Below are 21774 nucleotides of genomic sequence, written 5' to 3'. Positions count from 1 at the left end.
TTGTAACATAATAATATAAATGTCTTTATACTGTCACTTTTTAATATGTCCTTGATAAATAAAACTCTTAACCCCTTAACTGTCACTCATATTTTTGAACATTGACTTTGTAGTGCACGATCCAAACTTAAATTTGTATTATTCATGAATGAAAACATTTTGTAACATGATATTGATGTACTATTTACATGGTAATGCAATGTCTGATTTTAAAATGAGTTTTAAAGGATGAATTTTGAGATTTTAAGTTTTCAGTTGATATAAAACTTCTGATGATTTCTAAAATGTGATAGAGAAAAAGACAACAAAGTCGTCTTGTTTTTTTAACAAAGGTCAAAATTCCTGTTATAATGTAGATTTTTGAGGGTGCACTCTTGTCATAAATTAATCTATTACTTGTCCTAAATAATTTTTCACAAAAAACATTGATAAAATATATATTTGGGAGTCTTAGACCTTTCCAACGATATATAGTTTGTCAAGATTAGATTAGATTTAATTGTAATATAGTGAACTAAATGTAGGCGTCCCACAGAGCGGACGGGTGACAGTTGAGTTAACAGGTTAATTACCAAAAAAATTGGTAACGCTTTACTTAAAGCCATTATATATGATGTATTATAAAGGGTTATTAAAGGGTATAATTCATATTGTGCGTTGTAATACATAATATCATGTTATACATAATTATTACTTAATTTAAAATGGGTAGTGTAACTATGAATTGATAAGTCTCATAATGTATTAACTCTGATTACAATTATTTGGGAGATTGTACAACGCATTATAGGTGCATTACAAGGCATAATTATTGCATCAAATCTACTTTTATAATGCATTATATATAAAGGCTTTAAGTGAAGTGTTACCAAAAAATCTTTGTGACCCCAAACTTTTAACTGGCATTGAATTGTACATCCCTATAAATCATATCATATAATATATATATATATATATATATATATATATATATATATATATATATATATATATATATATATATATATATATATATATATTCATTTATTTATTATTTTTTAAGCTTAAAATTGTTGGTCCCCACTCACTGCAACTAAATGGAAAAAAGCACACAATACATTTTTCAAAACATGTTCCAGAGAAAAACTAACAGCATACAACAATGACACTGCTGTAACACTTTCACATTCACACAGACTACACCTTTCTCTCTCTCTCTTAAATTCTCTCTGCTCCTCTCTCTGTCTCTCACACACATGCTGGAGTAATTCTTGAATTAAACATGACAGTGACAGTGGTGCTTTGCAGTCTGAATTCTAATTACATCGACTCTATTGTAGACACTGCAGCCACGTGACAGGCACGCGCACACACTCTCTCACACACACAGAAGTGGTCCATATGGGATTACACAATGGCGTCAAGACTGTAGGACACATCACTAAATTATCAGAACTTCAATGTCCACAACACAATGGTGCATACTAAGGGAAATGTAAAAAACACACAAATACACAGCTGCTGAAGGTCCTGTGTCTGTCTGAAAGGAGAACTTCCTGGAGGACACCAGTAAGGTTAAGATAGGGGAGGTGGGGGGAGGGGGAGGAAAGGAGGAAGTGAGGATAAGGAGAGAGAGAGAGAGGTGTGGTGCATGATGGAGACGGCATTCTGACTAGTCAATAATTAAACATGGTGGACCTTCACACTCGTAGCAGGACACACAGGGGAAAAGCAGGGTTTGCATCCACCTCATTGTGTGTTTGTAAGACACACATCATAAAAAGTACACATTTTACAGACTGAAATAAATCTTGTAAGCTAAAATAATCTGCAGTGAGAGATGTAAATTCAATCGAATCATGTATAAAACATTTTACTGTACACTTCATAATAAAAGTTGAACAAATAAAACAGTTCTTAATGGATCCATGACAAATACTAGTGCCTTATTTATAAATAATAATAATAATAATTATAAATCCAAAGTCAAAAGAATTTTTAAAAGTATCATAAATTGTAACGGTATAAATATTATTACATTCTTGGAGAGTTACACCACATAACATTTAACAGCCTGAACTAACCTTTCCTTAACATAAAAAGATCAAATTATATATGTATATTTTAATATACAGGTGCATCTAAAATAAATTTGAATATCATGGAAAATGTCTTTATTTTTTGTAATTTAATTTAAAAAAGCAAACTTTCTTATATTCTAGATTCATTGCACACAAACTGAAATATTTCAAGATTTTTTTTCTCAAAAAATGTGAATATTCCATTTTGAGCTTGGTTAGTTTGATTAATTTTGAGTATAAATGCTAGCATTTTTTTTTTTTTTTTTTTTTGCGAGTGGGATGTTACTTGTAATGCGTTACCCTCAACACTTTCCGTGACGTCTGCTGGTGTTGGTCCATCTACCAGGAGATTTTGGAGCGCTTTATGCTTCCATCTGCTGACAAGCTTTATGGAGATGCTGATTTCATTTTGCAGCAGGACTTTATCACCTGCCCTGAGTGCCAAAACCACTTCCAACAAGTGGTTTGCTGATAATGATATTACTGTGCTTGATTGGCCAGTTACCATGCCTGACCTGAACCTCACAAAGAATCTATGTGGTATTGTGAAGAAGAAGATTTGTAACATCTGACAAACAATACAGAGGAACTGAAGGCCGCTATCAAAGCAACCTGGGCTTCAATAATGCCTCAGCAGTGCCCCAGGCTGATCACCTCCATGCCATGCTGGATTGAAGCAATAATTCATGCAAAAGGAAATTAAAATTTTTTGAGATACTATTTTTTTTTCCTAAGCTGTAAGTCATAGCCATCAGAACTAAAACAAAACTCTTGAAATATTTCAGTTTGTGTGCAATGATTCCATAATATAAGAAAGTTTGCTTTTTTTATTAAATTATGAAAAATAAAGAACTTTTCCATGATATTACAATCTTTTGTCCTTGACAAACAGGAAGGGTCTGCAAGGGTCCTCTTTATGACTTAATTTTTAGTGCTTTATTTTAAAGTAAATTATTCCAACCTACTTTATGGTTTCTTTTTGAGAATTACTCTGCAAACTGAAAATGTTCTTCTTTATTTGTAATATCAGGAGATATGCTGACATTATGCATCACAAAACAAGTAATTTTGCTTGCAAGAACAAGCCTCATGGATTAAACTTCTCAATATGAATAAATATTAACTTTTTAAACTTTCTGAAGCTTGAAAATTTTGGGGAAAATTATTTTTAGTTATTAAAAATAACTTCCTTTTTCTTTCAAAGATGAACAAAACTGTTTTGTGGTGAGTAAATGATGGCATTATAAGTTTCATTTTAGGGTGAACTATCCTATAAGTTTGATTGCTCAGAAAAGTGAATCCACACCTCTCCTCAAACAGCCACACGATTTGTGCCATTCATGCTGATGGCCACAATTATTGTGGTAAGTGTACCTATACAAGTAAGATTTTAAGTACCTTGTTCAGAAAGGCTGTGGCTACAAGTGAATAATACACTAATAAAACCACTCTCTACAGCCTTAAAGACAGAGAGAGATGGGTAGTTACAAGCTTAGAGTGTACTAATGGCCAACCAATAAATACAGGTGCATCTCAATAAATTAGAATGTCATGGAAAAGTTTATTTATTTCAGTAATTCAACTCAAATTGTGAAACTTGTGTATTAAATGAATTCAGTGCACACAGACTGAAGTAGTTTAAGTCTTTGGTTCTTTTAATTGTGATGGTTTTGGCTCACATTTAACAAACTAATGTACTCAATACTTGGTAGGGGCTCCTTTTGCTTTAATTACAGCCTCAATTCGGCGTGGCATCGAGGTGATCAGTTTGTGGCACTGCTGAGGTGGTATGGAAGCCCAGGTTGCTTTGACAGTGGCCTTCAGCTTATCTGCATTTTTTGGACTCTTGTTACTAATTTTCTTCTTGACAATAGGTCTGGTGGGTTTGCTGGCCAGTCAAGCACACCAACAACATGGTCATTTAACCAACTTTTGGTGCTTTTGGCAGTGTGGGCAGGTGCCAAATCCTGCTGGTAAAAGAAATCAGCATCTTCAAAAAGCTGGTCAGCAGAAGGAGGCTTGAAGTGCTCCAAAATTTCTGGGTAAATGGGTGCAGTGACTTTGGTTTTCAAAAAACACAATGGTCCAACACCAGCAGATGACATTGCACCCCAAATCAAGCGCTATGCGCTTCTCCACCCTTCCTCCTGACTGTAGGACCTTGGTTTCCAAATGAAATACAAAACTTGCTCTTATCTGAAAAAAGGACTTTGGACCACTGGGCAACAGTCCAGTTCTTCTTCTCCTTAGCCCAAGTAAGTCGCCTCTGACATTGTCTGTCTTTCAGGAGTGTCTTAACAAGAGGAATACGACAACTGTAGCCAAATTCCTTGACACATCTGTATGCCCAGTCTCAGTCTATTCCCTTGTCTTCTGGACAACTGTCAGATCAGCAGTCTTCCCCATGACTAGCCTAGTGAAACAAACTGAGAGACCATTTTGAAGGCTCAGGAAACCTTTGCGGGTGTTTTGAGTTGATTAGTAGATGTCACCATATTCTAATTTGTTGAGATGTTTTTTTGTTAAATGTGAGCCAAAATCATCACAATTAAAAGAACCAAAGACTTAAACTACATCAGTCTGTGTAATTTATTTATTTTCTGAATTTATTTAATACATGAGTTTCACAATTTGAGCAATTATTTTAGCCGCGAAATCAGGGATGCGGCGCGTCTGGTCTAGTGTTCCGCATCGCGCTTCATCGTGTCTATTTACAGCCTCTCGTGTACGCGCTCTCACTACACACGTTCATTTTCGCAAAAACATGAACGGTTGCTTCTGCTCATGTCCCTGTTGTTTTGCCGTGTTGGCCTTTTTGTTCTCTTTTATTGAAAAGTTATAATTTCCCTGCATTTGGACCCAGACCCTGTTTCCTCCTCTGTGCATCCTACAGAATATGTCAGAGGATTGACAGAATCCAGCGGATTGGCAGAATCCAGCCAGCAAACATGGGTCCAGCAGGCCACCCCATGTATAAAACTCTAGCTCTGCCACTGCACCTGCGTAAAAACCCCGCACATTTTCTAAAGCTGGGCCATGTCATATTAAACTTTCAAAGGTTCATTAAAACAATCCTTCTTCAAGGGCTTCAAGAATGAGCAGAGAAACATAAAAGTTAGTATTAAACCATGACGAAAATCCTCTGACATATTCTGCCTCAGGCTTTTAATAATATTAACTTCCTGTGAACACACTATAAATAGGGAACACACTATCTTCAGATCAAAGATCTAGTTATAAATGCTCTCTGTATGCTGACTGGATTCCTGTATACTCTACTACTACAATATCTGATGGGCACAGAGGAGTATTTCATGTAGTAGACATTCATTGTCAGACAAATTGCTATTTATAATTTCCAATATTTTAAATATTATAAACAAAAGACGTGAACTCAATCTTCTTTCAAGTCTGAAACTCAGTCATTTTAATAATATTTGTTATCACATGTTTACCATTGGTTCTGCACAGACTTGGGTCTATAGATAGGTTCTTGAACAAATTCACTCTCATTGCTTAAAGCAAGTTTAACATCGAGGCACAAGCAAAATTAAAGATCATAACATCATGATTATGGAGAAAAATAACTGACCCTGGAGAGACAATATGCTAAGAGCATTAATGAGATTTTGGCCCAACCCCCTCAGCCCCTCTCACACAAGACCCCAAAAGAAAAGACAAGCCCCTGACAGACATCATCCAGGCTTCTTAGACTGATTTAGATCATGTGACTCCTAACAGTGCAAGATAAATCACTGTACTATTACTATGTAATAACATAAAATATATTTCATCGTTAGGGCTGTACAATATCAGAAAAATCTGTGATATTATATTGCACATATACATCACAATATTTTGTTCACAGTATAAAAAACATTCTTGAATAGTTATATTTGAAAGGAATTAATTATTCTATGATGATTTTGTTGGGGATTGCATCTTTTCATTCTGAAATTTTTTGGGGAAATATAATGCTTTATTTTAAGGACAAATTCAGTGAGTGAATTCTAAACAAATGATATGGCCTTGAAGTTGCCATAATTGCTGCTGCCCTGTCTAAGCTCCAGACCAGGAAGGGCTTCGATGTAACCTCTAAAACCCAACAAAACAAAGGTGTGGCATGAGCCAATCCTCAAACACGTAACAATCAACTACATATACAACACAGAGCGAGAACAAAAGCAGCATATAACCTAACCCAAACTGGGCCTGACCGTCTGGATATTTCACAGAGGAGAGGCCCATGACTTTCAGCCAATTATCAATTTGGCATGATTTCATTATTCCAACGTACACAAAAAGACTGAAGAGTTTCAAGAGTGTAACCTCACAAATGCATTTCAGATTGAGGTAACTGAAGAAAATGTGAGTGATGCGCACTTTAGCTCTTCAAGGCCCATTCACACCAGCCACGGTCCGTGTACGTTTTGATAGTTTGTTTTCCAATTTGAAATGAAATAAGCAGAAACGAGAAAACGGCCCTTTTATTCGTTTTTCGTTTTTTTGAAAAAAACGAAAAACGAGATTTCGGCTTGAGTTTTCGTTTTTTAGTTCAGAGGCATAAAACGAATAAATGACTTCAAAATTCGTTTTCCACATGTGGGCGGTCCTAGGACGCCCCCTTCCGCCGATTGGTCAAGCAAATCTGAGCATGTGACGTCATCAGTTGTCGCTCAGGTCTGTTCAACAAAATAATAGTCCTCTAACGTTACTATGGCTACCGATTCTTAAACTGTGCAGGGCAGGTCCTGTTGGGCTTTCTTCTGTGCAAATTTACGCGTTTCACAGAAATCTTTACATCAGAAATATTAAATATTAGTCTGCCACCAGCCCGTTTTAATTAGCGGTGCGGAGTTAAATCTGTGTGGTGAAGCTGCGCTAGACAGCGCCGAGCGGGAGAGATCAATGACCAGTGTTCGGTCAGCAGTCAGAACCGATGGGTACCGATGATGATGAAATACATTTGTACTGAAAATGACCCGCGAGTATGATTGACAGGACGATAGCGGAGACAATTAAAAGCGGAATATAACGTCTGTAAAAAAAAAAAAAAAAAAAAAAAAAAAAATATATATATATATATATATATATATATATATATATATATATATATATATATATATATATATATATATATATATATATATATATATATATATATAGCCTATATGTATATTAATATAAGTGACTTTGTCTTTGTTTTTAATAAAATAATTGTGAACCACAAACCGAGCCTTCGTTTTAAAGGGCGATTTCCAAATATATTTTATTTATTTGTTATAATATGGGTATTTTATGTCACCCGTCTTATTAGTTTGAATATAGTAGGCTATACGCGATTTTTTTTTATTTTTTATTGTACTATTTTACTGTTGTTTTTTAATTAACAATATATCATAACAACTTAAAAAGATCAAAATCTGCAGAAGAGATTAACAAATAACATTGGTGTTGTCATAAGGCAAAATAGGCAAAACACATCTGTTTTTCCTCTAGATCACTTTACAGTGTGATGGAAATAAACTTTTCTTAAAGCGTGTTGTATATCACCACAGCTTTATTGGCACCCTTCTATATGTGTTGTATAATGTAATAGACAATTGTCCTGCAAAATGATGAGGTTTGGTAAAAATAAAAAAAAAATAAAAATAAAAAACATTGCGAGCAAATGTCGAATTGTGTTTTGAAATTTAAATCAACAACGTAAGAGGCTTCAGGCTGTCTGATGAACTCTGTATGGACAAACACCCAGCTTTGCAGTATAGGTGGCACAGAAACAGCATCTGACCTGGCATTAGATGTACTTTACACACTGTCTATTGCAGCTCAAAGGAGGCACTGTGAATTTACATTGCAATTTCATTCTAAGGCTATTAAATGTCAAGTGACAACATGAAACACTACTTTTAATATATATATATATATATATATATATATATATATATATATATATATATATATATATATATATATAAAAATAAAACACCAGCAGTTGGTGGCAAGTCACCCTGATAATGATTAAATACCAATTTACTCATTTAGGCTCACAATAAGCGGATTACATAATTATACCAAAAAAAAAAAAAAAAAAATTATATATATATATATATATATATTTGTGTGTGTGTGTGTGTGTGTGTGTGTGTGTGTGTGTGTGTGTGTGTGTGTGTGTGTGTGTGTGTGTGTGTGTGTAAAAGCAGGAAGTCCAGTCCTGGCTGTATAATCAAACAATAAAACGAGAAACAATGCATGCCATCAAGAACATTTTTTATTCCACAGGAACTTGATCCAGTTCACTTATTAAAGGATACTCCACTTTAAAATAAATTCTGTCATCATATACTCGCTCTCATGTTTTTTCAATCCTTTATGAATTTCTTTCTACTCTCAGTCCAGCCTCTCTCATTGTTAAACCATGGTTTATCACATGATCGACTACTATAGCCTTGTTTCCATTTCTGACTCATCCTCTTCCTCCCCTTCCTCCTCTTAGTCGAACTCGTCCTCTGGCTCTCCCTCCAACTCCTCTTACTCTGTCTGCAGTGTTTGCATCCATTATCCAAAAGCTATTACTTGACCTTTGGCTTATAGACCACTACTAAAGTTATGATTGGTTGCTGTTAAGTAAAGCAACAAGTGTTTGCACATGTGAGGAGTTAGTGTGAGGCACTGATGAATTAGTGTGGCATTTTGATTGGTTGTGTTTATAAAAGGAAATCAAGAAACTTCCTGTCAGATTTTGGTGTGTTGTATAGAAAATTGTGTGTTGTGTTTTGCAAAAAGTGTTTAACGAAATTGAAAACTGAGTAAAAGGCCAAACATTTGTGTATGGTTTTGCAGATTTAGTGTGTGGTTCTGTTGTCTGAGTGTCTTTAGAAATTGGTTTTAGAAATTGTGTGACAAGTAATAATTTGTGTGTAAGCAGTTGAAAAAAAAAACTGTAAGCATTTTAGAATATTCCCTTGCTTTGATAATAAATTCTTTGCTGAAATGTATTAGCTTGTGGCTGATCTGATTGATCATAAATGGGCAAGCAACCACAATTTTATATTTTTTACAAGTGTTGTTTTCATTTAATGTTTGCATTAGGGTTATTTAAATTAGTATTTAGCTTATTTAGGTTAATTTTGTTTCTTAAATCTGAAACTTATACTTTTTTTTTTTGCCATATTGCATGATATTTTAATATACATCACAAAAATTGAAACTTGTCATTAACAAAGAAATTTTTTTTAAAACCTGTTCTTTATTGCAATAATATTAACAAACTTGAACCTTAAGTAATTACTGTGATATGAAATGTTGATACTTGCACATGCCTATTACATAATTCACACTTAAACTTTGTTTTACCTGGAATCCGGTGAGCATTCCAGGACTGCACCACACGGTCAAGACCAACCATAGTAACCTGACAAGATAGCGCAGACACGCAATAACGTGTCAGGTCATCTTCCATGTCCAGTTCCTCCTGGTTCACTAATTGCATCAGTGCCCCTTTCACTGGATAATTCACTCTGTTATTTACTTCAGGCCATATTCTTTCAATTGTGTGATTCTGTTTATTTAAAAGGAAAAAAAGGAAAACAATTAGACTAGCACAACAGCTACATACAGTTAAGGAAGTTAGTTTATTACATACAATCTTGGACCTCTAGAGCAGTGGATCTTAAATCTGGTTGCTTTAAGGAGGTATTTCTACCTGATTCTACATAGAAATTCTAATGTCGTCGTTGTGACCTACTTCAATCAGTTCGTTGAAACATAAAACAGGGAAAAGCCGTTATAACCTAATTGAGTTACATTGACTTAACATACAATTTCCATTAATGCTTGCTCAGGATGGACACATTCGACACATGTGCACCTGCTCATGAGTTCAATCAAAGTGAAAATCGCAATTGACAGCAATACTCTTCAGCACAATGGTAACCACAAAATTTTACGACAGAAAAAATTGACAGAGTTGACACCCAATTAGATGTACAGTATCTGGAGTTGACCCTTTTCATTAACCATTTATGACAGTTAATGTGTCTGTCTCCCTTTTGCTATTTTGTAGTTCAAGAACGTTTCCTCTAAAAATTGTAATGTTGAAAATCTTTGGATGTAAATTATTCTACAGCGCATTCAGGAAAATCTAACACTTTTGGCAAATATTACTTCATGATAGCCCCTGTTAATTATCACAGTAAATCTTACAGAGTACAGGCATATGTAACTGAATCAATCGACTGCCAATGTAAATGTCACAGGCCGTGACTGTGTCAGAGTCAAGAATGCCTCAGATTTTGTAAATTACCTTCTATCATCTGTTAAAAGTCCCTTTCCTTATCAAATTACTGAAATTATGTTGATAAGATACATATTCTTTTGTCTAATTATTATTATTATTATTATTAGAAAAGGGGGTTCCTAATGTTTTGGCTCATGGAGGATGCCAAAAGAGAGAATCTGTGGATCTTTTGCCAAATGCAGTGGAGGCTGCAGGCTGGTATGACCGTGAAGCAAGATCTTCATTGACACCAGTTGCAACTTTTGGGCAGAATCCATTTCAGTCAACAGAGGACCAGGTTGCTGTGGAGAGGCAGTTCTCTATGCAGTGTCCTGACATTGCATCTCTTTTTGAACGATAAGGGGGTGGTGTTGGCGCAGTAGATAAGACACATGCCTTTGGTGTGAGAGACCCTGGTTTGAATCCACTGAGAGACACCAATGTGTCCCTGAGCAAGACACTTAACCCCTAGTTGCTCCAGAGGCGTGCGACCTCTGACATATATAGCAATTGTAAGTCGCTTTGAATAAAAGCGTCAGCTAAATGAATAAATGTAAATGAACGTGTTGTCAATTTCCAACAAGAAGAGTTCCAAAATGCTTTGAAAATACTAATTGATCTTGTTCGAATTCATGCTTAAGAAAGAAATTCATAAAGGATTGAAAAAAACATGAGAGCGAGTATATGATGACAGAATTTATTTTAAAGTGGAGTATCCTTTAACAAGTGAACTGGATCAAGTTCCTGTGGAATAAAAAATGTTCTTGATGGCATGCAATCTTTCTCGTTTTATTGTTTGATTATACAGCCAGGACTGGACTTCTTGCTTTTACACACACACACACACATATATATATATATTTTTATGGTATAATTATGTAATCTGCTTATTGTGAGCCTAAATGAGTAAATTGGTATTTAATCATTATCAGGGTGACTTGCCACCAACTGCTGGTGTTATATATATATATATATATATATATATATATATATATATATATATATATATATATATATATATATATATATATATATATATATATATATATATATATATATATATATATTAAAAGTAGTGTTTCATGTTGTCACTTGACATTTAATAGCCTTAGAATGAAATTGCAATGTAAATTCACAGTGCCTCCTTTGAGCTGCAATAGACAGTGTGTAAAGTACATCTAAATGCCAGGTCAGATGCTGTTTCTGTGCCACCTATACTGCAAAGCTGGGTGTTTGTTCATACAGAGTTCATCAGACAGCCTGAAGCCTCTTACGTTGTTGATTTAAATTTCAAAACACAATTCGACATTTGCTCGCAATGTTTTTTATTTTTTTTACCAAACCTCATCACGCTTTAAGAAAAGTTTATTTCCATCACACTGTAAAGTGATCTAGAGGAAAAGCAGATGTGTTTTGTCTATTGGCATACATAGCCTATTACGTGTTTTTTTTAATTTATGCTATTATAATCACACCAGGTCACCAACTAATGAAAGATTGAATAAATTAACACATCCTTCTTGACTCTTCAACTGAATGTGATGGTATTTAAGTAGCCTTTAACATTATGTGCTCAACATTAAATCTGTAACATGTAGCCAACATTAAGAATAGGGTTGTGCCGGTAAGGAAAATTTCCCATTGATTAGTTAACTTATGACAACACCAATGTTATTTGTTAATCTCTTCTGTAGATTTTTATCTTTTTAAGTTGTTATGATATATTGTTAATTAAAAAAACAACAGTAAAATAGTACAATAATTTAAAAAAAATCGCGTATAGCCTACTATAATCAAACTAATAAGACGGGTGACATAAAATACCCATATTATAACAAATAAATAAAATATATTTGGAAATCGCCCTTTAAAACGAAGGCTCGGTTTGTGGTTCACAATTATTTTATTAAAAACAAAGACAAATTCGCTTATATTAATATATTTTTTATATTTTATATAATATATTAATTATATTTTATATAATATATTAATTATATATATATATATATATATATATATATAATTTTTTTTTTTTTTTTTTTTTTTTTGTTAACAGACGTTATATTGCGCTTTTAATTGTCTCCGCTATCGTCCTGTCAATCATACTCGCGTGGTCATTTTCAGTACAAATGTATTTCATCATCATCGGTACCAAGTTCTGACTGCTGACCGAACACTGGTCATTGATCTCTCCCGCTCGGCGCTGTCTAGCGCAGCTTCACCACACAGATTTAACTCCGCACCGCTAATTAAAACGGGCTGGTGGCAGACTAATATTTAATATTTCTGATTTAAAGATTTCTGTGAAACGCGTAAAGTTGCACAGAAGAAAGCCCAACAGGACCTGCCCTGCACAGTTTAAGAATCGGTAGCCATAGTAACGTTAGAGGACTATTATTTTGTTGAACAGACCTGAGCGACAACTGATGACGTCACATGCTCAGATTTGCTTGACCAATCGGCGGAAGGGGGCGTCTTAGGATCGCCCACATGTGGAAAACGAATTTTGAAGTCATTTATTCGTTTTATGCCTCTGAACTAAAAAACGAAAACTCAAGCCAAAATCTCGTTTTTCGTTTTTTTCAAAAAAACGAAAAACGAATAAATGGGCCGTTTTCTCGTTTCTGCTTATTTCATTTCAAATTGGAAAACAAACTATCAAAACGTACACGGACCAGCCACGATGACTACAACAAAAACTAGTCACTAAAAGCAGCCACACTAACTGATGATAACTTTCTGTTTCTGCACACAGCAGTTATGTAATCTGCAACTATAAATGCTCAAGCTGTTTAAAGTCGGTAGGCTGTGATTCTCCATGCTTTCAACATTCATCAACTGATAACAGTTTTGTTATAGCTATGGTTGAGACTTCCCTGTTCTCATGAAATTAGAATGATTATTAACACTTACAGTATAAAAAGCCTTTTTACATTTACAGTATAAAAAGTAGGGTGATGTTCACTACACTGTAATGAGACATGTTTTAAAGGGTTGAAGGCACAGGATGCATGCTTGTACAGAAAAGGACAATTAAACTACTTTTAACTTGACATGGTGTCTTAAAAACAACAAGGGTCCAAGACTAGCATAATAAATCATCAGAGTACACAATAAACAAAAATCTATATGGATAATGCTAAATTAATGAAAACAATAACAGGAAAGTAAGATATTCATATTCTTGACAACTAGCTGTTTCTAATTTCATCCCATTAACATTAGAGCTAAAATACTAAAGCTAACACAAAAATTAATAGAAAAAAGGTGAAACTCTAACTGACAAACTCGAACATCTGGAATCATACACCTTTTAATAACATGCTATGAATCTAAACCTAGTTTGATATTTTAGCAGTTTGAGAGAACCACTATGCGGAGGAAGTGAAACGAATCGTTGCTGCGAGTTTGGTTTCCTGTTTTGAGATAGTTTTTGACTGTGAATGGCAGCATGTTAGGTAACAAGTCAAATCTCAAATACAGCCTTGCAAAAACCTTTATTAGACCTCAGTATCTCCTAGACTTGACTCCGAACAGAACACATGACTCATTTTCCTACATAAATCACCTGACCTTCTCTGGCAAGATCCTTACTGCTATTTACAGTAGTCTACATTTGGTTATAAACTAAAGTTGCAATGTGAGCATATACTGCATGCTGTGTCCATAACTACACATTCCCAAATGTTATTTTCTATATTATTGGCATATAGGAATGTTCTATAGTTTTGTACTTTTAAGTTGCCCTACTAAATTTGTGAATGTAATTTCATTAGATACAAAATATCAAACCAAACTATTCTAAACTCTTTTCTTTTTGAGATGATTTCTATTTAGCTGGTGTTTTGGTGATTTTGTATATATGAAGTCAGCTCTCATCAAGTTCACACAGGTGTCCTAGCAGAGTAACATTTGCCTTGATTTTTAATGGTACATCTTTTTTCTTTTTTTTATCAAACATTTTGCTCTAGAACTGTGCTTATAGTGTTTTTATCTAAAATGAATGCTGCTTGTTTTGATATTTTGATATCTAATTCTATCAAATTGTAGTTCAGCAACATTTAACATTGTGGTTTAACTTTAAGTATACAAATTAGTTTCACTGTATCCGCCTGATTTAAGAGAAACCTCAGCCAACTTGAAAGTTATCCTGCGTGATATAGCAAATTAGCATTTATTATGATAATATTTATTATCACAATCATAAACAGACTTTTTGTATCCCAGATAGTTTTACAGTTTAATGCATTTTGTTATTATTCTTTAATGCACTTTGTTATTTAGCTAATAAATCAGAAGTCTTGCACATTCACAGAAAATAGCTTACTTCCGTGTTGCAAAATAAGATGGGTAGCATAGAATCAAACAAGAAAAGTTACTACTTGTTTGGACTGATGTCTTGCAGGAGGTAAGCAGCATGTATCTCAATGTAACCTGCATGTGTCATACAAAATCCTTGTTTTATGAGACGTATATGGAACATCCAAACAGCTATGTTGCAGTGGTTAAGAATACAGTGAACCTTTGAACAGGTCATAAACACCCAACAAACATGTCTGATTTCTAACCTAAAAACAAATGGGTACAGGGACCAATTCTCACTATTAACTAGTTGTTATTAATTTTTTTTTTGCTTTTTATGCATTTTTTATAGATAGTACATTAGAAAGATGACAGGAAAGCACTGGGAGGAGAGAGGGGAGTGGGACTGGCAAAGGAACTTAAGACAAAAATCGAACTCGGGTCGCCATGAGCGCTGTTGCGCAGAGTGACTATTCTTAAAATATATTGGCTCTTTATTAGTACTTATAAAGCACATTCTGCATGACCATATTCTAAATCTATAACCCTTCCCAATACCTAAACTTAACAACTACCTTACTATTAACAAGGAGCTATAATTAAGTTATAGAGGTAAAAGTCATAGTTAATGGTTTGTTAATGGCAAGAATTGAACATAAAAGTGTATTTAATCAAGACACTTGCCAGGACAGAAAGGTGAATTCTTCTGAAAAGAATAGGTAACCCAAAATGTACGGTTCTTCTATTATTTACTTACCCTTATGTGGTGCCACAACTCATATGACATATTTCTTTAGTGGAACACAAAATTAGATTTAAGGCAGAATGCAAGTGAAAAGTGACTGGGAGTGCCTAATGTTGCCTTTTGTGCCCCACAAAAGAAAAAAGTTAAACAGGTTTTGAATGACATCAGAATGAGTAAATGATGACAGAGTGTTTGTTTTGGGGTAAACTATACCTTCTAAGCCACTTCATAAAGACATCCTATTTCTTTAATACATGTGTAGTAAGTAAATGACCAATGTAGTTCTTATGCTAAATATCATACCTTTTTTCCTGTTGAGCCAGTCTTCGAGAGACAGGATCGCCCAAGGGAGAGGTAGCCCCCAATGACCTCAATCTCCTCTGCAGCAGGGTAACGCTTTTTAATCAGGGTTCCCAGATGGGCATAAGGGGCCTGTGGTGTGTGTGGAGATTCACCGACGACTTCTGGGGTCTCATCAGGGCCAGACGGGGCCTCGGGCCTCCGTTTCGGAACAATTGTAAACGTATTTCCTTTGCGCCTCTGCACTGCAGGGCTCAGGACGGGTGGCGTGGGCTCCACGACTATGTCATCAATGTTTGTGATAGGCAGCTCATCAACCAGAGGTTCCTTTGGAGATGAGACTGATTTGACGGGAGAGCCAATTGAGGGTGGAGAAGCTGGGGCTGGAGAGGTGAGTGTGGCAGGTGGGGTATGTTGTGGAGACCCTGTTTTGGCTTCTATGGTCACCTTTTCTGTAAGCTTTGGTGTGGAAGGTATGAAGGAAGCGGGCAAGGGGGTTGGCACTGCGGGCTCTGAAGCTGCCACACCCACCAGGGGTCGTGGGGATGGGGGGGAAAGTACAGGGCTGGATGGGGCGGTGCTGCCAGGTGACGAAATGGCTGCATGACTCTTGGGAATGACGGTGAAGGAATTGCGAGACTGGAGTCTTAAGTTGGCGAGTGCACGAGCCTGTAGATCCCCAGGCGGAAGGAGAGAAAGATCAGGGCGAGGGGACGGGCGGATCTCAAAGCTGGGTGATAAGGGGGGTGATGTGGGGCTAGGAGTACAGTCGGCACGAGCATGGTGGCTCTCCGGAGAGCATGGCACCTTGGCTTTAGAGGCCCCATCTGTGCTGTCCCAGTCCCGTTCTCTAACAGGCTTGGACAAAGACCTCTCAGTGTCCTCCTTTGGATACACAGTGACACTTCTTCCCCCGCTCCCCTCGAAACGTCTACATGAAGACACTAACTGAGGGGATCCGGAAACGGGTGTACTACTCCCTGAGTCACTAGGAGAGGTGTGATGGTTGCCCATGGAAGACAGGACATTTTGGAAGACCTTGCTCTGTGGAGATCTGGCTTGTGGAGACACTGGGCATTTTGGCACCACATCTGGCGTGGGTCTGGAGCTTGGCCTGACAGGACTAGAGTCTAAGTCCAGGAGGTTTTCCGTGCTTCGTGACTTGGCCTGCAACTTGCCATAATTCATGTCAAATTTCTGTAACATACGACTCACCCTTCCTTGCCCCTCCAGCGGGGCGGACGCGGGTCTTCCCAGCGTGCTGAGGTTCTCCTCGCTTTTACTAAGCGCAGTATCGTAAATGACCACTTCCTTCGCGCGTATCTCCGTAACCGGACTACCTCTCCGGTCTAACAGGTCACTGAGAGAGCTGTATCCGCTCACCGTGCCGTTCTGCTGCAGTTTCGATGCATGATTCGAACCACATCCTTCCGAGAAGTACTCCGGGTCGGATTCAATAATGATGATATTCTCAGCGCGTATAGTCCGTATCCCGGGAACGCCGCCGTATAACTCGAGGATGTGCTGAACCGGTCGCGCGGCGTTCTCTTGGCGCTGACGCTTCTTGCGTTCTTTTTCTAGTTTAATGAATGGGTTTTCCTGCAGCGGACCCAAGCTTTCTTGTGATACCAGGCTCTCCTGAGCTCTGTTGTCTCTCGCAGTTCTCTCCTCCGTGCGGCTCGGGTCAGCTGATGGCCAATGCTCTTTTGTTTTCACCGGTGACAGATCCGGGCTTTTGTTCGCGCGCTTGGCAGCGGTAATGGTATAGTTCCTGCTAGAATGTGCGCTGCTAATATCATCCTTGCTTTTGCTGGCCGTTACCTCGCCGTTAAATTGAGATGCGACGGACTCGGCACCTGCTCCGGTCCCACCGCCCTTCGTCTTTCTCCGCTCAAGGATCTCGCGTTTCCAGGCCGGCATCCTCGGGCTCTCCTGCCCTGGCTCTTGGCGAAGAACGCGAAGATCCCCGCCCGACATTATGGGAGAAATTGGTTTTATAGGGGTACGTGTGAAACCAAATAATCTCTCGCCGTACCTGCAGCGCCTCTTCTTATTCGTAATCGCACGTCATTGCAGCCGCAACAATGTATCCTGCATGATGATTATGTGCCGGTCTATCCTACCGACAGGACCCCGCCCTCGGAGTCTTACGTCAGCTTTTTGTCTCAGGGTGCACAAGTATAGGTCTCTGCAGGAAAGTAATGGGGAGTTACTAGATCAAGGTGTTTTTACACCATGATACCTGATTGGTTGATGTAATAGTGACGTTAGGTTTAGGGGTGGGGTTGGGTAAGGGCGATCATTTAGATTGCATGATTCAGAAACACCCAGCAGTTTAAAAACACCCACATGGTGATAAACGCCCACTTTTGCTTAAGTCTCCAGGGTGGACACCTCATTTGGTCAGTTTGACTCGAGGCACACCTTTTGTTTTAACATATGCCCCGCCCCCTACTTTCTACTATTGTGAAGCTTGAAGCGAGCCCTGTCAGTCAAACACAGCGAGACCCGCCCATTTCGTATCCTTAACCCTTTCTTTATTTCGAAATTGTTTATATTATGAATGGGCAAAACTGCAGGCTGTTTGGAGCAATTTACAATACGCAAGATAACATTAAGTGGAAAATGAATAACAAATAGTTCCTGTGTGTGTGTGTGTGTGTGTGTGTGTGTGTGTGTTCAAGCACTTGGTGAATAAAACGCATTCTAATTTTTATAAATGTTCTAAATGTTATGTAAAAACAATAGAAGTAATATAAATTGCAATAAATTATGCATAAGTAAAATAAAATACATTATTTTAATAAGAAACAAAGCAACAAAAGGTAAGACATTTTAAACATTTTTTTTTTTCTACATTTCAAAATCGAAGGTTGTATTTTGAGAGTTGTAATGTTCCATTGACCATGGCGTGGTGCAACTATTTGTCGCTGTATTAATCTAGTTTTAATCCGGAGGGGGGAAAAATGGAATTAAAATGAAAATAAATATTACAAAATAAATAAATATGTGTGTAAATACATGATTACAGTAGACTTATTTTTTTCGAATGCAACAAATACGAAGGTGACTAGCAGGATCAAAACGGATTGTTTGATTAAAGAAATCTGATCAAAAGTAGAATATGCTATATAATGACGTGGTAAGGCTAATGTCCTCGTCACTCTAATAATCCGGGTTTAATCCATAGACAGTAAAATAAAGGGTTTAATCAGATTAATTAAAGGGCACAGAAATAAAGATTATAGCAAGGGATCAAAAGTAAAACGCGTCAAGTTAATTATAGGCTAGTCTATTATGCACATGAGTAAATTTTGATAACCTCATAATCAGGAAGGGACAACACTGAAAAAAGTTCATTTAAGATTAGCATGTACGACCTTTAGTACAGCTGTTGGCATTTACAGCCACAATGGGTTGTAGTAGGTACTGCACGTCCAGTTAATTATTTCAAAGATGCCTTAACATATGTTCAATGCAATTATTTTATGCTATCACGAACCGAGTGCAAAGTCCAAAAATAACATGGTTTATCATTTACAGTAATACAGCCTTAATAACAAGTAATACATATAAATGCTTTCTGTGCATCTATCTAATATAAAGTAACAGGAAGGCTGTTTATTAAATGTCCTTTATCCTTTTGGTTTAATACATACTGCAGCTGGAGTGTTGTTTCCATTAGATATAATTTAATCAATTTAGTTTCCGATAAAATATTTCTTTCATTTTAACTAGAGCTCATTTTTCTATTTCTCTTTAGAAATTATACATTTAAGAAAACGTTTCACTACATCAGTAAGGATATGTATGTAATGAATTTTGAACTAGCTGCTCTTTAATGATACAACTCTCATAAAACATTTTTTAAATGATAACTTAATGAAACTGCATGGTTTGTCCTGTTTGGAGCTCCTATAACGAGACAAATTAGAAGGAATGCAGGATTAATTACATCTATAGTGCCATCTAGTGATTATTATTGGACGTACGTGTTTTTTTTTTTTTTTACACATTGGCTTATTTTGAATTTTCTTCTCAAAAACATCAAACATCGTACTAGCTTTTCTTAATAAAGAATTACATTTAGGTCACTTCAAGGCATGGTCAATAACAAACCAAGGAAGATCAAGAGTGTTGAATATTGATGGTTTATTTACAACTGTACAAACAACAATACAATGTATTAACACAGATAAAGCAACATTTACAGTATTCAGAATTCTAGACCAAATCTCTCTTAGCACTTAAGGACAATAATAATAATAATCAAAATTGCACATTATTTTTAGCATTATTTTTGATGCCATGTTTGCATGTTTGAACCTGTGAAAATACAAAATAAAAAAATAAAGAGTTCACAATGATTATGCAGTTTACAATGATTCGCTCCTCCTGGTTTGAATGATACCTGCAGAAGTCCTTTTAATTCGTTCGCATAAGTCCATTGACATGTGTGCGTACAGTTTGTCCTTTAATTGACACGACAAGCACGAATCATGAGCAGCTGCAGAAGGATGAACAGTGGGGAAACAATAAGCCCGAACCACAAATCACTTTGTGCCTGGTTCTGTTCAGCCAATTTCTGGCATAGCAGCACCTCACACACCAGCTTGAGGCTGAGCAAAGTAAGCACCCACAGCAATCGCAGCACAGCCAGCCGCTTCTCTCCTTCTTGATAGAGGCGGATGGACACAATGGCTGTGAAGTAAGTGCTGAGGCCATCAGCAGCAAACAATGGTGAGAAGACAAGCCACCAGCTCATCTCAAGAGTCTGCTTGTCCACATCCATGTGTAGGGCCACCAGCACGCTGAAGACCAGCAGTGCACTCAAGTGGAGGAACAGCTCGAATGTGGCAAAGCCCAACCATTGCACCAGCTCTCGCAGAGAGAACAGCATTATTACCTGCACCACGGAGTTTTGTTTACTAGGGGACTAAGGTCAAAACACTAGCCTAGGAAACTGGGAGTGAAGATAAACATGTAATGGGCATTCAAGTCTATGAAAAATACTCCACTGATAATCAATTCACTATTTTGGCAGTATCATGTTGTTTTGGAGATGTACTGTACCAGGTCCACCTAATGACTTCTAAAGGATTTGACTCTCTGTCAAAACCTGAAAAAGGAAGAAAAATACTTCATTATTAAGACCAAAAACAATGCAACTACAATTCAAATTTGGAAAATATTGCATGTAAAACACTTGGTACGATTGTAGACTGATAAAATCACATTGTAACGTACATGTCCCAAAAACAAGGTTGACGGTATTCTATGACTAAATGATTAACATTAACATCAATCCAGAAGCCAGTATGGTTTATTTCACTATCCTCAACATTATTGCTATTGTATCTTAAAAATTATAATCCAGGTAAACACTATGCTGATAAACATGTTGTTAGACAATTAACGTCCATCATTTTGCGGAATTGAATGTATAAACAAGCGAACTGTCGGTTAGCATATGATGACGAGTATTAAATGTGCTAATAATACACTTGGAAAAAAAAAACGTTTACCTCACAGCTATCGTTCACAGTGAAGGTGAAAGACACATATATAACAGTAAGCTACATTTTCAAAGACTCGGTAATGAACTGCTGAGTTGACAGCGGTGGATAAGCAGCTGTTAAACACACAAGCTAGCTGAGAGGACTATTTTCCATCCAATAGGAGCCCGGGTCAAATATCGCGACATTCGCGAGATCTCATATGCGAGTCGTAAGAAATATCGCGAGATCCTTAGAGGATTTTCTACGGAAGCCGAGAAAACAGAAAGAAGCAATGAATGATAGAAAAGGGACAATACTAGCATGTAACTGAATAATGATACGACGGGCGTGGCTTATCTGTTCCAGCCTTTTTTAATTAGACACTCACTAAAAACACTGTATTTTCTTTTCTATGATGCAGCATTCAAAGTTCATCGCTGAAATAAAACGTAGACATCGATATCACGTTGTATGAGGTCTTTTTCTTCGCGCTATGTAGGACTTTTGATTTAATAATAAAAAAAATAAACATTATATAAGCTTGCAGAAGGATACTTTATTTATATCTCAGATACAAGAGCATCACATTTT

General features: G+C 36.6%; 2 protein-coding genes across 2 annotated transcripts in view; both read right to left on the bottom strand.

Annotated features, from left to right (window-relative positions):
- Nucleotides 1-17815, bottom strand: part of LOC127958680 (taperin) — a 49188-nt gene extending 31373 nt beyond the window's left edge. Inside the window, exon 1 of the mRNA XM_052557639.1 lies at nt 15689-17815. Coding sequence (XP_052413599.1) covers nt 15689-17662 — 1974 coding nt within the window. The 5' untranslated portion in view covers nt 17663-17815. The remainder of the gene's footprint in view (nt 1-15688) is intronic.
- Nucleotides 17816-19820: 2005 nt separating this feature from the next.
- LOC127958717 (transmembrane protein 203) lies at nt 19821-21366 on the bottom strand. The gene is made up of 2 exons (XM_052557690.1): nt 21211-21366; nt 19821-20804 (listed from the first exon to the last, which is right to left on the bottom strand). The coding sequence occupies exon 2, from the start codon at nt 20583-20585 to the stop codon at nt 20160-20162; it is 426 nt and encodes a 141-aa protein (XP_052413650.1). The 5' UTR covers nt 20586-20804; nt 21211-21366; the 3' UTR covers nt 19821-20159.
- Between the last annotated feature and the right edge of the window lie 408 nt (nt 21367-21774).

The sequence above is a fragment of the Carassius gibelio genome, chromosome B5, assembly GCF_023724105.1.
Source record: "Carassius gibelio isolate Cgi1373 ecotype wild population from Czech Republic chromosome B5, carGib1.2-hapl.c, whole genome shotgun sequence".
Classification (NCBI taxonomy): Eukaryota; Metazoa; Chordata; class Actinopteri; order Cypriniformes; family Cyprinidae; genus Carassius; species Carassius gibelio.
Note: the sequence above shows the minus strand (reverse complement) of the source record. Positions and strands in the feature narration are given on the sequence as shown.